At 40.9% G+C, this 19,494-nt stretch overlaps 1 protein-coding gene across 1 annotated transcript in view; it reads left to right on the top strand.

Moving 5' to 3' along the window:
- Positions 1 to 18,725, top strand: part of LOC117823648 (disks large-associated protein 2-like) — a 141,683-nt gene extending 122,958 nt beyond the window's left edge. Inside the window, exons 8-13 of the mRNA XM_034698874.1 lie at positions 6,664 to 7,022; positions 10,101 to 10,186; positions 10,263 to 10,708; positions 11,028 to 11,119; positions 12,765 to 12,917; positions 17,700 to 18,725. Coding sequence (XP_034554765.1) covers positions 6,664 to 7,022; positions 10,101 to 10,186; positions 10,263 to 10,708; positions 11,028 to 11,119; positions 12,765 to 12,917; positions 17,700 to 17,915 — 1,352 coding nt within the window. The 3' untranslated portion in view covers positions 17,916 to 18,725. The remainder of the gene's footprint in view (positions 1 to 6,663; positions 7,023 to 10,100; positions 10,187 to 10,262; positions 10,709 to 11,027; positions 11,120 to 12,764; positions 12,918 to 17,699) is intronic.
- Positions 18,726 to 19,494: the final 769 nt, after the last annotated feature.

Here is a 19,494-nt window from a genome sequence, read left to right as displayed (position 1 = left end):
AGAAAAAGAAGAGCCTGAATAGTGTGCATATTAAGACAGAGAGGAGATAACAAGAAGATAAATTGTGCATATTCATTTATGTTGTGGCATTTCTCTTCCTCTGAGCTGCAGCTGCTGCTGATATGTCAAAACGCTTGAATGGCCTAAACTAACTATGCTTAAACTACAAATACATAGAGGCACAGCAGCAGCACATTTTTATAGCATGACATTCATGCCCATCTAGTCTTGGCTGCGCCTCCACTGTGTGGGTTTGTTTACTGAACTGCCCAGTGCAGCAGTGCTAAGCCAAACATTCAAATTCAAACACAGTAAGCTAGGAACAACTGACTTCACAAAGGACAGGATGCTCCCCTGCATCAGTGCACCAGCCAAACTTTCAACTAAAGCTGTAGTATTTTAAAGGAAACCCAGCTGCACAGTAGCTCCACATTTCACTTAGTTGATGTGCACATCTTCTGTCAAGTTCTATATTTTCTCAGCAACTCATTTTGCTGAAAGGCTCCTACTGTATGCTGATTATATTTTAGCATTGGCTTAAACTGTGGGTCTTATATGTAGGTGGAGAGAGTGGGACGGTTCTTGTGATTACATTGCAGTATTGATTATTGAGGCTGTAGCATTGGTGCCAAGATAGGATTTTCTTCCTCTTTTGCATTTTAATTCCCTGTGTGGCTTTTTTTAATGTCAGCACAAAATGTTAAGTCTAGACAGCTGACCTTGAATTTTGATCCTAAGAAAATGGTGCTACTTAAACATATTAAGGCTTTTAGTCATTCCTTCCTGGCTGTTGAAGCCCATATCGTAACTTTATCACATCATTTTTCGATCCCTTACCTGGACTCAGATATGCAAACCTCATCATTAGTATCTGTTGTCTAAAAATTAAAAGAAGTTAGGCAAATGCTTTTGTACTTTGGGGGATAAACAAAGTTCACAGCTCTTTCAGGTGCAGAAATTATTGATTTTGTTTGTTAGTTAAAGTTTAATTAGATTCTCCATTCCAATGCACAATGCCTGAAGTGGAGAAATTGAGACATCTGCATTGCTTTTCTTATTCTCTAATTACACCTTTGTGAAACTTGTAGCATTCTAATCTTGAAATTAGTTACTGTATATTACTGTATGACTTGTTCATATCACAGCAATACAAGCATCTTAAAGAGGTAGATGAGGTTTACAGACCACTTAGGTAAGCATGGGCATAAACATAGACAAAAGAATCAACAGCTACTTATAATGTTCCCTTTTTTAAACATTTATTTAATCTATATGTTTACTATTATCACTGCTCTCCTATCTTGTAATATAATTTGTAAATAGCTAAGGTGCAGACCTTTTTGTGCCTTCAGCTATTTAAGAAAATGTGCATCAGATAACCATTGAGCTGCAGCATGTTAATTATGCCAGTCATAGGTTTCATATGTGAAACATTTATCTGCAAACTAACTAGCATTCATGTTTTCACAAAGTGTGTTAAAGTAAAATGTATAATCCTCTCTGAAAAGATTGAGGTAAACATTTTTAAAAAGGTCTAACTTTATTCTAATACTTTGCCTAAAGACAGAACTTAGAGTAGAATAGAAACTTCAGTGTGGTTCTTCTGTAAATTACAGCAACAACGTTAGACTGCACTAACGGATGTCAGTAAATGTACTTTGGATGCTTTGTTTTAAAACAACAAAGCACTTCTTGCAGTTTCACTTTGTGCTCCAGATAGTATAATATCTTAAAAGGAGAATATTGAATAAACAGAAAAGCCTGAAGACTCAAAAGTTCCATATCTTAATCCACTGACAAAATCCAGGACTTCCCAGGTACACTCACTCCTTTAGGGGTTCAGGGATAGGTTTAGTCTTAAGGAGGACATCTGGTGTCTACTTGATGTAATTTCAACTCACTGTGATTTTTCTTTTCTCAGATTGAGTAGGACAGTGTCTCCAAGAGGCCTATTTTGTGTTGATATGACAGCCCAGGAGAAGTCAGCATATTAAATGTCTTCTCCAAACAACATTAACCTAGGCAAATAATTGTGTAATTATGCAAAGCACATGAGTGTAGGCGTGCAAGGCAACAAATGTGTTTACAAATGTCAATCCATTTAGAAAGCATAAAATATATGAATGAATGAACTGCAGAAAAGAGTGCAGTGCTGACTCAACTTCCAGTCTGATAATAGGATAATTTAGAGTCATTACTCTACTGAGTGAGTGCAGCCACATTCATTTCCGCATTCATACCTCTGTGAAGAAAATTACATGACTGTTTATGCGTGTGTGCATGTATTACACGCTCCCACCACCTTGGGTACATGGGAGACTGGTTGACCTTTCCCGCAGCACCTCGGTCAGGTCAAAACACATTGTTTTGAGGCAGTTACATCTCCTGACTCTTTTTTTAGCTGAGAAAATTCATGCTGGGAAACTTGTTGTTTTGAAACCCCATGAGAAGTACCAAAAAAAGTTCACATTTTACAGTGACATTTTCTCTGATACATTAGATTTTCATTATGTAGTCATTTTTTGTTCATCGTGACAGGCAGATGTGCAGCGTTAGTCAAAATGAAATTAGTCTTTTTTTTTTGTCTGAGAGAGATCTGAAAAGACAAGGATTACAGACATGCATCCATTCATTTTATTTTCTCCTGTGATAAGTCATTTCCGGTCATTTTCTCAAGAGCTCGACTTCTTCCTCGTCCTCGTTATCTCAAGATGACAATGCTGGTTTCTCATTACAGCAGATTCAGTTATTTCATTGTCACGAGATAACAAAGCTTGTATCCTCGTGAAAACAGCCTTTTTATTCTGCCAATCTAGGACATAAAACAATGGGCTGGTCATGGTACCATGCTGCCATTGCCCACTCTAATGAGGTGAATTAAGCCTATCTATGATCATCTGATGTTAAGACCAGAATCTCAAGATAAAAACTGAGAGTAACTTGTTATTGCAGGAAAAGGGAGTACAATGAAGTGTATGGATGCATGGCTGCTTAGGACTTACATACAGACAGATATATATAAAAAGAAACATTTACAAATAAACTTGCACTTAATGCCAATTTGTAAGCCCCAGTGAGGAACCTTCTGCTTGTGTTGATTTTCTTGTCCCCTATGGACAAAGCTGCTTCTCTTACATCTTAGCTGATCTTGTCATTTACATGAGAAAGTAGTGTTATCTCATCCTGCTATCTTTTTACAGTGAAATGCAGTGCTCATTGTGAATATTATACTTATATATATATATATATTATATTTGCTGTGGAAAAAGTTAAATTAGTCTGTTTCTTTAGCATTCATCTTCGTTAACCTACTCCCTCACCATTTACAGGGGTTACAAATTAAATATAGAACCCATCAATCTTGTCATTGATGGTCTTGTTTGCTTTTATAAGTCATTAAAATGCATCACTGTTAATTTCAATCTGTTTCATGATCAGTCAAAAACTCCTCACAGGGGCTTTAAATAAATAAAATAGGTAAAATGAAAAAAGAGCAGATACATGCAAAGATTCATGTCATTCAGCTTGTATCTGGTAGCAGACGATCTGTAGCGTTTTCAGTTTTGATGTAATGAGTAAACATGTAAAAATAGATGGTGTGGCGTTGCGTGTACCGTCTGAGTCACTGTGCTCTTTTCATTTCGGTATCCACCCACTGTGTCTTGCAGAGCTGCAGCCCCTTCAAGTTGGAACGAAGTCAAGTCTGTGACTGGATTTAGCTTAACACCATTCCCCGTGGTTGCTTATTTCTTATGCACTTAATTACCTGTAATCCAGAGTGGTTTATGTGTGAATGTGTGTGTGTGTGTGTGTGTGTGTGTGTGTGTGTGTGTGTGTGTGTGTGTGTGTGTGTGTGTGTGTGTGTGTGTGTGTGTGTGTGTGTGTGTGTGTGTGTGTGTGTGTGTGTGGCTTTGCCTGCACCTGTTCATGGCAGTATAGAACGTGTGCTTGAGTAGATAAAGCTCAACAAATCTTGTTGCATTTAGTCATGGATTTCATATGCTGAATATCTGACTGTGATGTAAACGGCGAACGTATAACTAAATCAATCCAAGACAACACAACAGTTTGTGCCAAGATATTTCTTGCAGTTTTGTTTCACACTAGCTTTTTCTGATAAAACATTGCAATGGACCATTTACTGTGTATACGAAATGGGAAGTAGTTAGTACATCTAATAACCAGTCTTCTTGTAGGGAAATAGATGAGATAGTGAGCCTACCTCTCACTTGATTTATACCACAGTCATTTCCCCAATAAGTTAATGGTATCAATCGCTAGTTTCATTCTTCTTCAGTTCAACATGATCTCCATTTTGTAAAGTGGGGTCCTGTTTCAGTTAAAGAAGACAATGAAGCAGGTTATGTTGTTGGTTGTGGCTACTTTTCATCGACAGTGACCCTATAACTAGATGACAGTGTAGAGACAACCCTTTTGTCCAAATATGGTCACTTCCGGATGACAAACAAGAGGCTGACTGCGAAAATTACAAACTAGAGGAATGATACAGTGGACCACAAACTAACTGGTGATTTCAAACAGGAATACTTTCATGAACTCTTAAACTCAGTAAAACTAGTTTAAAGAAGACACATTGCAATAGATCCAAAAGGGCTAAAGCACTTCACCTCGAGTTAACTTCCTCACGTCAGCCAGAGAGTTGCCTGAAAATGGATCTACTGCATCCACCTTCATAAATAGTATAAATTAAAAAAAAGGCTCTGCTGATTTTTCCCCCGTAGCCACAGCTTCGTAGTGAGGTCAGTGTGACTGACCACCAAGGGGTGTGTCCAAGCTTTTTTGACTGAGGTGGTCAAACTGGGGCACTGACTTTTGCAAGGGTGGCATGAAGTGAACTGTATATGTGCACAAACAGAAATGAATAGCACTTACTTCCCCTCACTTCCTCCCACATAAATAGAAATAGAGATTACAAGCTAGTAGGCCATTAGCACTCCCTTTTATTCCTCTTCAACTCCCTCCTCAAACGTTCATGGTGCACTTGAGAAAAATGCTGCAGTTACGACCACCATGATAACAGCAAGAACTGTTACGTCAATAATGGAGTGGATACTAAAGCAGCTGTTCATCACGGGAGGTCTGTAGTATTTTGTTTGTTTGAATTTTTGACCTCTGGAAATTTGGGTGAAAAATGTTGGCTGAGTTTGCAGCAGCATTTTTTTTTAACTAATAGTCACCTGGCTCCATGTTATACCTTATACTGAAGACGAGACGCATTCATTCTGGTAGTTTGTATGAACAGCAAGAGCAGCATCAGACCAACAGAGACCATCATAAGGTGTTTTTCGACCGCAGGAACTCTACCCAGGAACCAGGGACTTTACCCCTGAACTACTTGCGTTTCGACCGGAGGAACCAGGGTCTAAATTTAGTTCAGGGGTAGATAATATCCCCCCTGAAAAGCCCCTGCTTGAGGGTTAGTACTTTTCTAAGGTCCTGGGACTTTCGGTTGAACGTAACGGTATTTGTAGAGTTTACACAGTTGTTGAAACCCAGAGGGAGTTCCTGGGAATGCATCCTAGTTTAGTTTTTTATTAAGATTTAAAAATATTATTTAATATCATTATTTTTCTTCATACAACACTGGCCTGATTTGCACAATCTACCTGGGACTTCTGCTCGCGGTCGAAATGCAGACAACAATAGGGGCACAGGAACCTTTTAGTTTTGGGGAAAATAGTTCTGGGGGCTAAAAGACCCCTGAACTCTTGGTCCCTATTGATTCCTGGGTCCTGCCCTTGTGCCCCTGGTGGGCCTGAAATGAAAATATAGTGTTGGCTCCCAAATCTATTTCTCTCCAAGTTATAACTGTCATACGTATAAATGGCTGAATAAATAAACATTGTAACTCTCTGTCTGAAATGCGAGAAAAGTTTGGTCCCCCTACAATAGGATTCATGTTACTGCAGCTTAGGTCAACTGACTGATGCCGGAGCATCAGGTGACGACCCAAGAAAGATACTTATTCAAGCTTTTGGTAGGTTTTGTGTTTGGAGTTTGCTTGGGCTGTGGGGGTTGGGCACCAAGTGTTATCTTGTCATAGGGCCCAGAATTTCCTTCTCTGATATTTGAAGATGTTTCACTTTTCATAAAGAAAAATATCCCCACACAGTTTATCCAGACTATTGACCGTTTTGTTCATAGCTTTGCGTACCAAATAACAAACACCCAAACATTGAGGTTCAAGATATTTTTCCATGACTTATTTACCCATCATTTTACCAGGATGCTGTCCTCTTCCTCAACCTAACAGATTTTCAAAGTATTGAAGAAGAGAGTGAAATTGCGTTTCCAATTCTGCTGTGAGGTCCATCTTGATGATTTTCCATCAGATTCTCATTTGCACTTGAAAAAGCAAATACTTCCTTTAACCCTTCATTGCATTTCCTCAGTAGACAGACATTTTACAAAGCTCCTTTTCACTGACATTTACTGTGCTTTAAGTGCTAAAGTGCCCTAATGCTTCCTTTAAACTCCCATCACGCTCTGATGCTCTTCTATCACACAAGGTGTGATACAGGTGAACTGCAGCGTTTGGCACTTGTCAGCTTTTGGCCACATTTTTCATTATCATGTTTTATTTTATCCTCTACCCTTGTTTTTGCCTTGTCCTCGTCCTCTCATCCTGCTTGTGCTATCCAGCGGTTTCATTTCCTACCAGTTACAAGAAGACTCCACCTCCTGTGCCCCCGCGCACCACCACCAAGCCTCTTATCTCTGTGACAGCCCAGAGCAGCACAGAATCCACACAAGATGCCTACCATGAGGGCAGGCATCCACGGGGCGGTCTGTGGACCACGGATAGCCTCGGCCGTCCCATCTACAGCTCCATGGACAGCCTGGACAGCACCAAGGCGGTCACCATGGCCATGGAGTCAGCAGCAGGCAAGAGGCATGCGTCTTTGGGCAGCCACACCTCTGTCCAGACGTGTGACAAAGCAGTGCTGGTGTCTAAGGCCGAGGAGTACCTCAAAACCCCAAGATCCTCTATTGGTATACAGGTAACAACATAACTCTAGTCCTACAACTCTCTTCACATCACACTCACTGACCAGCCTTCAGGATAGTAACTCCACTGTCATCTGTCTTCCTCTATCTGGCAGTAGCTGGAGGTTGATTCCTTTTTCTCTCACTTTTATATTTAGTGTTAACATTCACGAGAGCTGTCCTGCAAAATCCATCTGTCAGGGATCTCAGCAGGGGTAGAGCCTGATGTTGCAACATTTGGGCTGAGGCTAAACTTGAGGGGGTCTGGGGTCATGATGTTCTCAGTGGATTTTACCTCTGCTTTAGTTGTTTTTCAGGGCATTTTGCTTTTATTAGATAGGACAGCCACAGAGAGATAGAGAGGGGGGATGTGACGAGCAGAGATTGGAGAAAACATGCAGCTAAGGTTTGTGGCTGAGAGTCAAACCAGTGACTGCAGCTACAAGGACTTCAGACTCGATACATGGGGTGCATGCTCCAACAACCAAGCCAAAGCGGTGCCTCAAGATTTATCAGTTTAGGGCAGACACAATTAACACATGCAAAGGACAAGATCATCAAAAAAAATGTAAAAGGCAGGGCGCTGGTTGCCGGTCTAAGCACCCCACATACAGAGGCTATGGTCCTCGTCACAGAGGTTGCCGGTCGCAACCATTTGCTGCATGTCTTCCCCCACTCTACTCCATTTCCTGTCTATCTACAGCTGTCCTATCAATAAAAGGCACAACAAAAAAAAGGTACTGCTTTGTCCATGGGGGGCGCAAAAATCAATACATACAGAAAGTTCCTCACAGGAACTTTAACTTACCTTCATAAATACAGGCTGATATGGATGCAGAGTTTCTCGCTCCAGAAGACTCCAGTTTTTGTACCTGGCTAGATTCTCAGACCAACTTTTGATCAAAGATGTTGACGACAGCTACACTTTAAAGCTCCTGTGGATAGCGTCAATTCTGGCAACCCCTGTGGACACAAAGTGATGATTTAATGATTTGCTTATCTTGTCTGTTGAATATGTAAGAAGTGTAAGACAGAAAGGTCTCTCATCTTTCTTATTCCAAATGTCAAACATGGAACACACTATAATCTTTGATAAGAAAGGACTTTTTTGGGCGCTGGTGGCCTAGCGGCCTAAGCGTCCCACGTATAGAGGCTACAGTCCTCGTCGCAGAGGTTGCTGGTTTGACTCCCGGCCGGTCGACCATGTACTGCATGTCTTGCCGCTCTCTACTCCCCACATTTCCTGTCTCTCTTCAGCTGTCCTATCCAATAAAGGCAAAAGAAGCCCAAAAATATATCTTTAAAAAAAAAAAGGCTGTTCTACAGTGTACTGTCATATCGCCTTGTCTGACACCTACCACACAGCGAGGGAGAGAGATATCAAAAATATCGATATGGAAATAATCATACTTGTTGCTGATGGTCTAATATGCTATTGTAGCTCGCTTAAAGGCGTCAGTGTTAATTTCAGTCTGTTTCATTACCAACTAAAAACTCCTCACAGGAGCTTTAATGTGGTAGTTGTTCTTTTTGTATTTCGTACAATTAGATTACGACTGTTTTTTATGTTGAAAACTATGCAGCGCCGTTTGTAAAGTTGTGCACACTGAAAAAACAGCAACAATTCTTCACAGTTAGCTCCAAAACGTCATAAAAATATAGAGTGAATTTTTAAAAGTCACTTTTTTTATAACATTTAGAGGAATATTTGTGGTGTTCTTCAAATTTAATTTTCTTGTGAATAATTTATTAAGTTAAAATCATTGTTAAATTCTTTTAATTAAATGCTAACTATAAATATAAATCTAAATGCTCAAGGATAAATCTAAATGTTAAATATAAATCTAAATGTTAAATCTAAATGTTAAATCTAAATGTTAAATGTCAAATCTAAATGTTAAATGTTAAATGTTGCTCCGCAATGCTAAATATTTAGCTGATAAGCGGCAGTGTGAATTTGCATATCAGCTAAATATTTACGATCGCAGAGCAACACATAACATTTATATTTAACATTTGTATTTATATTTAACATTTAGATTTATCATTGAACATTTAGATTTATATTTAACATTTAGATTTATATTTACCAACATTTTAACCTAATATATATTTCACAACAAAATCAAATATGAAGAAGATCACAAATATTCCTATAAACATGAAAAAAGTGACTTAAAAAATTCACTCTACATTGTTATGATGTTTTGGAGCTAAATGTGGAGAAATGTTGCTGTTATTTTCTGTTATTTGCAAATTCCTTTTTTTGTTTTCCGTTTTACAATCTCATGTATGTAAAATTATGTGAAATAGTTAACAAGGTTTTGGTATCATGTTGACCTTTACACATGTCACACTGCACGGTCACACAGACAGGGCTGATCCACAAGCATTGTCCTTATCAAAATACTTCCCAAACCCTTACAAGTAGCTGTCTGACTAATTTAGCTAAGCCCTGCACATCCTGAAGGCCCGTGTCCTTCGTTATTAGCGCCAACTTTGTGTCCTGTGGCTGTCTCTGTGGAACATGTTGTCCCCAAATGTCGCCTACAAATGTCTCTTGTGAGCAGTGTTTGCTGTGGTGTCTGGAGGAGTTGAGGGTACTTTTGCAACTGCTGCTGTTGAGTGGACACTGTGCTCATCACGACCCAGAGATCTATTTTCGGTTTCTTTTGTACCCAAATCCTGGACCAGTCTGCACCTACTCTGGTCCTTATTGATGTCCTTATATATCACTACTTTTTATACACCGTTACACACTGGTGTTGTTCGTGATCAGGACTTTTAAGTGCCAGTTTCTGCAAGTTGCACCACCTCCTGCTGAGCATGAAGGACACATGAAGGTGGTGATTCATTTCTGACTGTCAGCCTTTTTTATGGTCCTTGTTTAAAACTTATAAAGATATTTGCGATCTTGAGCATCATTATTACATGACAAAACATAGCAGTGTTTTAAAAGGACCTATCAAAACCAACAAAACATGACAATAGTCTGAGAGACAAACATGAAAAGTTGAAACATCTATCCTGAAATGTATATTTCGGTGTACATCATGATAAACAGCTGATGTTCTGTTGTTTCTATTCACCAGGTGGAAACTGTGACGGACTCTGAGACTGAAAGTAAAGGCATTCCTCAGTTCCATTCTATAGGGATCCAGGTGGAGGATCATAAAAGGTACGTTGCTTACGCTTGAACAGTCAAAGTTTAGTACATCTGAAGTTGCATGTCTCTGTGATGTGTCCATTTTCAGGCATGGGAGGTTCAAGCGCTCAAACAGCGTGACCACGGCGGTACAAGCAGACATGGAGCTGGAGGGCTTCCCCTCCATGGAGGACAAGGGTCTGCAGTTTGGCGGCGGCTTCGGTCGCCACTCTGAGCCCAGCACGCCCACGCAGTATGGTGCCATCCGCACGGTGCGCACGCAGGGCCTGTTCAGTTACAGGGAGGACTACCGGCCTTCTAGTGGGCCCCCAAGCCCTCAGCCCGATTCCTGGCTGGTCCAACCCAGTCTGGACAGCACGGAAACAGGCCGAGTGTCACCCCTCCGCAGGGATGGCAGCTGGTTCATGCAGCTCCTTCACAATGAAACAAAGCGGCTGGAAGGGTGGTGCAAAGAGATGGAGAGAGAGGCAGAGGAGCATGACCTGACAGAGGAGAGTGAGTGTCCTGAGGGAAACTACATTCATGTCAAAGCAGGTGCTGTTTTTGTTGTCAGAGGTCTATGATTACATAATGAATGCTCGATAATCATGTATTTTCCTGCAGCATGAGCAGCAGTATAGTCAAAGTGGACAGTCAGAGTATTAGCTGGCATGTTGATGATCAAAACAGAATCGTGATAGGCGTTTTGTGAGCAGATTGGATCCTTTTAAATGAGCGGCATGTTTATCTCTGCCAGGCAGTCAATAATACAACCACAATCTCTCTCTCTCTCTCTCTCTCTCTCTCTCTCTCTCTCTCTCTCTCTCTCTCTCTTTCTCTCTCTTTCTCTTTGTTTTTTGTGCATGTCCATCAGTCCTAGGAAAAATCCGGAGTGCAGTTGGAAGTGCTCAGCTACTTATGTCTCAAAAGTTTCAGCAGTTTTACTGGCTGTGTCAGCAGAATCTGGTGAGTACTGTGCGTTTGTGAACAATGTATCGACCCACATGCTGTTAATATTCTAAATAGAAAAACACAAAAGATCAGAAGCAAACTTGTTGATAGGCTTCTCCTTCTCCGAGTGCCGAGGAGGTGCTCGGCCTGACGCTGCACTTGTGTGCCTTCCAGAAATAGACCACAGGGATCAATAGTGAAGCAGTCCCTCTGCTGGTATTGACCCTACAGTAAACGGAAGGGGAATTCCATAGGAAGCAGCACCAGTGTGGAGGCTTTTCATTAATGCACGGAGGCAGCAGTTTGACTGGGATCTCAGAGTATGAATAATGAACTGCCACACTGTCTTTTTGTTTGGCCCTCACTCCACATTGACTGGAGACTCAAACCTTTTCTTATTCCAACTATCCACTTCTATAGTCAGCTAATAATAGCAGATCACTTTCATGAGTGGGAATGTTCCTGCAGATACAGTAGAAAAGAGACGGCGACAAGAGACGACCAGGCACTTCATCACACCTTATGAGAGCGTAGCAAATTCTTGAAATGAAATGTGAAACCTGGTGGAGGTTGTTGGATTGAGCCGGCTCTCTCACAGCCATGTGTGTGTGTGTGTGTGTGTGTGTGTGTGTGTGTGTGTGTGTGTGTGTGTGTGTGTGTGTGTGTGTGTGTGTGTGTGTGTGTGTGTGTGTGTGTGTGTGTGTGTGTGGACTCGTGTGTCGCTCTCTTTCGAATGGCTTCAGGCAGAGCCCTCTCTCCATCTCTCCCAATAGATAATAGGATGATGAATTAGGTCTAACATCGGTAGTGACAAGCCTTAGATTGCCCTGAGCTTTAAAACGTGTCTGAATGAGAGAAAGGCTCTGTCTCCCTGCTGGACGGAGGACGAACTGCATGATGTGTGTCAAATACTTGACTTTGAAGACCTTTCCTTGTTCTGAGATAACACTCATTCTGTCACTCCTGTTTGTAGAGATGAAAACATGACTGCATGTGACTACCTGATATGTCAAGGTTTGCAATTTGAACATGAGCCAAGTGGGTTTGAATTATTGGATGCAATGCATTACAGAGTACCAGATAGTCAGCATTTACATTCCTTAATATAGTTATCATTTTTAAAAGACAAATTACGCTTTATGGAATTAGAAGATTACATTTTTCAGCAAAAAACACCCGAACTGACGTAAAAACAGAAAACCCTAAAGAGGGAGCATTAGTACACATAAATGAAGCTTTATGGGAATTAATGACTTTAGGTGAATAGTACATGTATTCACCTCCTTGCTGCCTTCCTTTCCTAACAGCATATGATCTCAAAATGGACATGTACAATCTTTAATCATACATAAAAAAGAGGCTTTCAAATAAGTGGAAGGATGTCCCCAGGCACTGTAAGTGAAGGTTATGTGCTAATACTGGTGCTGTGCTGCCACCCTGTGGTTGTGGAAGTGAAGTTCAGATGATGAGGTGCTGTGATATGCTAAAAGTATTTTTTTTTATTGTCCTCCTTTCATATGATGCGGGTAGTACTGCAGGTCCCAATTTGCTAATACAAGTCCAGGTGCTTTGTTAGTACGTTTACATTTTGAGTAAGTGTTGTAGCCCATTACACAAATGGAAACTTACTTCACTTTACCACCAAACTCGCTTCCTCCAGGACCCCAGTGCCATGCCCAGACCCACATCTCAGGACCTGGCTGGATTCTGGGACCTCTTGCAGCTTTCCATCGATGACGTCACTGCCAAGTTTGATGAGCTGCAGCTGATCAAGGGCAACCAGTGGCAGCTGGTGGGGAGCCCAGAGAAGAAGGTAAAACTGGGAGCTGTTACCCCCTGGACACACACACACACACACACACACACACACACACACACACACACACACACACACACACACACACACACACACACACACACACACACACACACACACACACGCAAGCACGCACACACACACACACACACACACAACGTTAGGATAATTAGTGTTAATGGGCTCCAGATGAACTTGCTCAGCTTTTAAGAAAACTGCAGTAACATCGTTCCCTTTCTTATTTTAAGCTTGAGAACAGCAGGAGGTTGATCATTCTTATCATAACCCTGCAGGGACAAAGTTTCAGGCAGCATCAAAACAGAGAGCAACATCCTCTCAGTGTTTTTTTTTCCCATGCAAGTCATTAGTTGTGTTCTGTAAAAACGTGGTGATGGGTTCAGTCATTATCATCACTGTGCAGAACAACAAAACGGAGAAGCATCATCCTGAGCTGCATGGTGCAGAATATGATGAAGGCAGTTCAGTCAGACAAATTTAATGCTTTGAACTGTTTCGGCGTCTAGGCTCCTACATAATCACTCCTCACACTTTTACTTTTACCTGCAGAGATAGGAGAGAGATGAGACAGTATCTCGAACCTGCTAGTTGTAGCCTGCAGGTTGATGCTGGTGAAGTGGGGCGGAAAACTTTAGCGCAGCTCTTGTGCATGGCAGTGGTTTCATTGGCAAAGTAGTGGCAGAGACGGTGAACCTTGCAACTTAAATAGGCCGCCAAATCAGAAGGATACGTCAGGTGATTGAAGAGATGACATACAGTATGTCAAATGCCTAAACTAGAAGTTGCCTGAACTAGCTTGCAGGATTTGCTCCATTAAAATAAAAACTAGTTGAGCTCATAGGACTTGATATTACAATCCCTTACAGATTAATCACCACTGGTGTTGAGTGGGTGGGGATAAGCGCTTCATTGGGGTCTTCAGGTGGGCACCCTCCTTCATTGGTGTTTCATTGATAGGCCCACGACACCTCTGCAGGGCTCAACGGCAACACCTGGCGTCCCAGGTGTGCCCCCCTCTGCTTTTAACCTCTGTTCATTTTGCAGCCCAGATGGGGTCTTTTCTTTTGATCCATAGCCATCTGCTGCTTTGTTTGGCAGCTTCCGACATTGATCTGATGACTTGTCGGTAGGCCTGTCCTCGGAATCCCATTCCCTTGAGGAACTTGGAAGTAGATGTGGCAACAAACCCTCTACATCCAACCTCGACCAGAAGCACTTGGGCACGCCAGCCGCGTTGCTCTGCCTTGGCTGCTTTGTCGTGTACTTCAGCCGTTTCCTTTCATATGCTTCCCCAACTGCAGCCTCCCATGGTACAGTAAGTTCAGCAATGAACAGCGACTTCTGGGAGGTTGACCAAAAGACCAGGTCTGGCTGAGGCTCGTTGTTATTATCTCAGGGGGACAAGTTTCTGGTCTAAATCAACTTGCATTCTCCAGTCCCTGGCAGCATCTAGAAGGGTTGCTTCCACTCTGGCAGTTGGTTTTACTGGAAGAATATATAAGACCAAGAAAGTGTTGAGGAGATAAGCATAAGTAGTCATGTAGAGTAAAATACAAGTAAATTAATGTCAACTCTCAATTAAAAAAAAGAATTAAAACAAGACTAAATTGTCCAAAAAAAGTCATTTACACATGTGTAAAGCTCAGTTATGTCTAATATATGTGCAACGTATTGACCAGTGACAGAGAACTAATGCTGATCTAGTTTATTGCAGTGTTTGAGTAAATACAGAACTTTTCTGTTTACTTCTACTGTACATAGACCACCATAGTTTAATAAACCCTTTCAAATTCCAACAATTCAACATTGATGGGGCAGTTTTCCTGCAATAATTACAAGACGTGTGTCTGTCGAAACAGTTTTAATGAATTCATTAACACCAAATCTGATTTTGTTAGAAAACATTCAGCAACTTAAAGCAAGGGAAACAAACTACAAGATTATTTTTGACCTTAAGTAGATTGAAATCTGAGTAGAGCAGTATGCATTAAACAAAATAGTAAAACATAATAAGAAGATAACCGTGGGATAAAATCAAAATAAATGAACAGAGTATGAAAGAGCCAGTAGCTGAGATGAAATCACATTTGTAAGAGTGGTGCTTGTTGATGAAAGAGCCACATTTGTAAGAGGTACACTGAGACGTAATGTGCTCTTAGAGATAGCCGAGATCCTTCAGGGCACTTGGATAATTATCTTCATGCTACACTTGTAGTTGTAAGTAGTTATTTACCTCCAGCAGTTAATCGGCACATTGCAAGCTCCATGAAGCTGAGCTCTAACAGTGACACAGATGCTCTTCTTTGAGCAGGCACAGTTTCATACTAACACCAGAAAAGCTTGTCCTGCTGCATCCACATACTACTGTAAGACAGTTTTTAAGGTCATATCAGGGAAAGTTTTCCTCCTCCACATGCTAATGTTGTTAAAGCTGGGTAGTGTTCCGGCTACATAATCAATAATAGTTTTCAAATGATTGAGCAAACAGCTCCCGGGTCAAAAACAGGGAGGTTTATTTCTTGGAAAGTTTTTCTGCTGCACAGTTAAACAGCGCCTCAGCAACTGTGAGAGTTCAGATAATGAAGTTTCATATCGCTGCCTCTGGTGGACATTTTCATTTCAGCCGGTTCTATTCCAAATCTGTCTAAAGTTACTAAAGTTTAGGCAAAGTTTCCTGGGTTTGTCTTTAGTGCACATCTGTGTTGATGTCCTACATGTTATTGAATACATTGATCCTTTTGTATGATTCAAATGGTTGTAGTATCTTAAACTCAATACTCTGTCATTTCTGTGTTAATTTTGGAAGCCTAACCAGGGACAGAGGTTACAAGTTAGCTAAGACTACACACTTGTATGCATGACATCTACTTTATATACTCTAATGAAGCAATGTTTCATGCATTTGTCCCTGTCAAATAAACAAGTAAATAATTAAACATATGCTTCCAATCAAAAGTCCATGTATTAAATAAAGATCTGTGTTTAGTCGACTAAACGAACAATTGTCATTACACCTGCTGTTACTATTTACTTAAAGGAATTCTAGGCCTGTGTCTAAGCTGTAGCAGAGCCACTCACCACTAGCTGGGGCTATAGCTCTGGTTGATAGTTACTGCCATACTACTATAATGCTCTACTACCTAGATGTAAACAAGCACAGATGATGGATGCCATCTCAGCACAGCTCAGTTTGGAGTATTTGGATCTAGAAAATGGAGATAAAGTTGTGTGTAAGCTGGGTGTGATAGAACTTGCATATAACCACCTGACAGGAGGAATGCTTAACCTGTATAGGCCACCAAAAAGGACGGAAGGCTGGTGGTGCTGGCTCTGCTAACTTTAGCCACGCTCTGCTAACTTTAGCCACACTCGACAAACCATCTTGACATAGTTAAAGCTGCTGTCGGTAGTCACAGAGTAAACATCTGTTCAGAGAAAGGGACTTTGAATGTCAACACTACCCCTCCCAACCAGATTTCCTCTTAGCCCCTCAACACAGATCGGCGTGTGCAGTCATGAAAGGCCGGACTCATAACCAATTGTAGGACGTAGTAGGGGCCACCCCTTAACCAATCAGGACAGAGGATTGGAGATTAGCTATGAATGGTCCGTCATAAAGGGAACGAGGGGAATAATAACATTGCTTGATACAAAGGCATTGAAAAACGCAGAGATTTCGCAATAATCTCAAATTATGACCTTTTCTCCAAACCCAGCAGAAAAAAAGCAACGTTTTTTACACCATTCCTACCAACAGCAGCTTTAACCCGACAACTTTGTGATACCTGGTTAAGCTGTATTAGACAAATTGTGCTCCTTCTTGTTTGCTGAGCGTTGTCTTACCGTTAGACTCGTTGAATTTCAATTAAAACAACTGGGGAATTAGTTGCTTCAGGTAAACTTGTATGTAAGCTGGGTGTAGTTAACCTTTCCTATAACCACTTGACAGGAGGAAGGCGTGTATGTTAGCTAGTAAAAAGGACAAAAGTCTGGTGGTGCTAGCTCTGCTAATGTTAGACACACTTGTTTACACATTCTTTACCTGTAAACTCTCTGACCACATTTTTAACCATGTTAAATAAAATGCGCTAATTTTTGTGTTGAGTGTTTTTAAACTTTTAGACAACTCAGTCAGTTGGAATTTAAATTCCTGTTTAAATGACGGGGAAAATTATTAGCTTTGGAACATCCCTAGTATTAAAGCCCTATTGAGCCAAAGCTGCACACTCTACAGTGCATTAAACTCCTTTGAGCGCTGGATTTATCTGCACTGATCAAACATTCATTAATTTAAGCCCATTTTCCTTATGAAAATTTTCTGCCTCTCTGGCAGTCCTTAAAATTGTAATTTTTCCCTCTGAACCCTCAGTTATGAGTTCTCATACTGAGCCGAATGAATTGTCTTTTGTTTTTCAAAAATTAGATAATAAGTATTAACTGAAAAAACATGAAATTTTCATTACTAGGCTGAAAAACGTTTCTGTTGTTTTATTTTGTTATGAATGGTGTGTAAGTGCAAAGTAGTTATTAAACATGACTCATTAGATTAACAAGTCATAATCCATTAGGTTTAAGGGCTTTGTGAAATATTATCCAGTACAATCAACACTGTGAACAATGAGCTGTAAAATATTAACTGCAAATCACTGTTTTATTCACATTCCCCCCTCTGTGAATCAACCAGTTCCTCCTGATTTATTGTTTGGATAATAAGCCTTATGATTGTTCTCCATGTTTAATCATGTCATTCTGTTTCCTAAGGAGCGGAAGTGGCCCCCACCGTTGCCAAAGCGGCCGAGCAAGGGGCGTGGTGGCATTATGCGAGACCGCTCTCTGGACCTTCAGGACCGCCAGCGACAGGAAGCCCGCAGACGCCTCATGGCAGCCAAACGAGCAGCTTCTTTCAGACAGAACTCAGCCACAGAGAGGGCAGACAGCATCGAGATCTACATCCCCGAAGCCCAGACGCGACTTTGAGGTCCAAGGATTCACCCTCATCCTCCCCTTGTCCACCTCCACCTCCACCTCCACCCAACACCAGCTCGTGATGTCACATCCAGCCTCCTCTTGCTGTCCGTCGACTCTCACAGCAATCACCTTTCTCTGGGTCGTTCCTGCTGAAGCTACACTAGGCAAGATTTTTAATAACAATCCTATTGAGTCAGCTGAAATGAAAATGTGGCAGTGCCAGATGAAAGAAGAAGCTCCAATTTCCTTGAGTGAGTAGTCAAATGAGTCAGGTGTGGATGATCTTTTTTCCAACAGGATTAATACATTAAACATCAAGAAAACAGAGAAAACTGGACACACCAGCATTAGATCCCTCTCTTGACAATTAGCTATTCTTGGGTTAAAACTGAACACAGGCTGACAACAAACGTGAAGTTGCCTAGTGTAGCTTTAAAACCATTAAGGATTCTCCGCCTTACTGCAGGTTCTGCACCAAGAGAACGAGCTGCTATACGCCGAATTAAACATTTCACCAGGTTTTTATTTGAGCAACACTTTCTAAAGTTAAAGATTGATTTGGCCATCACCATTACTTGTAATCTGACACTCTTCTTTCATTGCCCCGCTGCTAGAAAAGGACGATGCTAAACTTACCAGATTTAAAGGCAAACATAAAGTGCAACTTTTCTAGAGTTTCTCACCAGCAACAATGGTCCAGGGCTGTCGCACCATGTGTGAAGAAACAGCAGCAGAAGAAACTCTTAGCAAGTTGATAACTTTAAAACATATGGATTATTGCCTTACTGCAAAAATAAAAATATTATTCTTTCTACTTGGTTAAACCATAACATCCTTTTAAAGAGGGTAGGGTAAAATGTGGTACCTTCGTTGGTCAGTTTTTCTGGATTTCCTGCTGATTTGTTGCTAAAATGTAAAAAAAAAAAAAAAAAGCAACAGTAATGAATAAATGTTGGACAGGGTGCCGGAAGTGCACAACTGCACACCTTTCTATCTTCCCAGCTGTGCCCATCTATCCATCTTCAGGCATGCTGCAGCTGTGGACCAGTGTTGCTGAGTGAGATCTGAAAACAAGGCTAAGAACCTCCTAAACCATCACTTCAGCATTTAGTCATACTCATGTAACCCCGTCCCCTCTTAGGACTAGACTTTTTTTTAATGCTATGTACATTATTTGCTGCTGGATACATTTCCATTGCAGAACAAATATGAATTATTAACAAAAGACAGTTTTTGCGCAGCCTGGAAGAGGTGACACTATCGAACAATGCATTTTGCACCTTATAATATTCATGTTTGTATTTCCAAGGGAAATGTAGTTTATGAAGCTCATGTGATATTGTTGCAGTTGAATTGCAAGGACAGATATGGAAAATTTATTACAGATTCTCATGTTACTCTATAGATCATATTAACTGCACCTTTTGCTCTTCTGTTTTCATTTCTTTCTGAAGCCGTCCAGGCCTTTTATTATTATAATATAGTGATTATGACACTTTTAAATATACTTACAGTATCTATCATACAACCGTCATCACAATCTACAGTATACATTTAGTATTTATAGTTGAAACAGTTGTGGGTTAAT

The sequence above is a fragment of the Notolabrus celidotus genome, chromosome 13, assembly GCF_009762535.1.
Source record: "Notolabrus celidotus isolate fNotCel1 chromosome 13, fNotCel1.pri, whole genome shotgun sequence".
NCBI classification, from domain to species: Eukaryota; Metazoa; Chordata; class Actinopteri; order Labriformes; family Labridae; genus Notolabrus; species Notolabrus celidotus.
The sequence above is the reverse complement of the archived record's forward strand: the minus strand, read 5'-3'. Positions and strand labels throughout refer to the sequence as shown.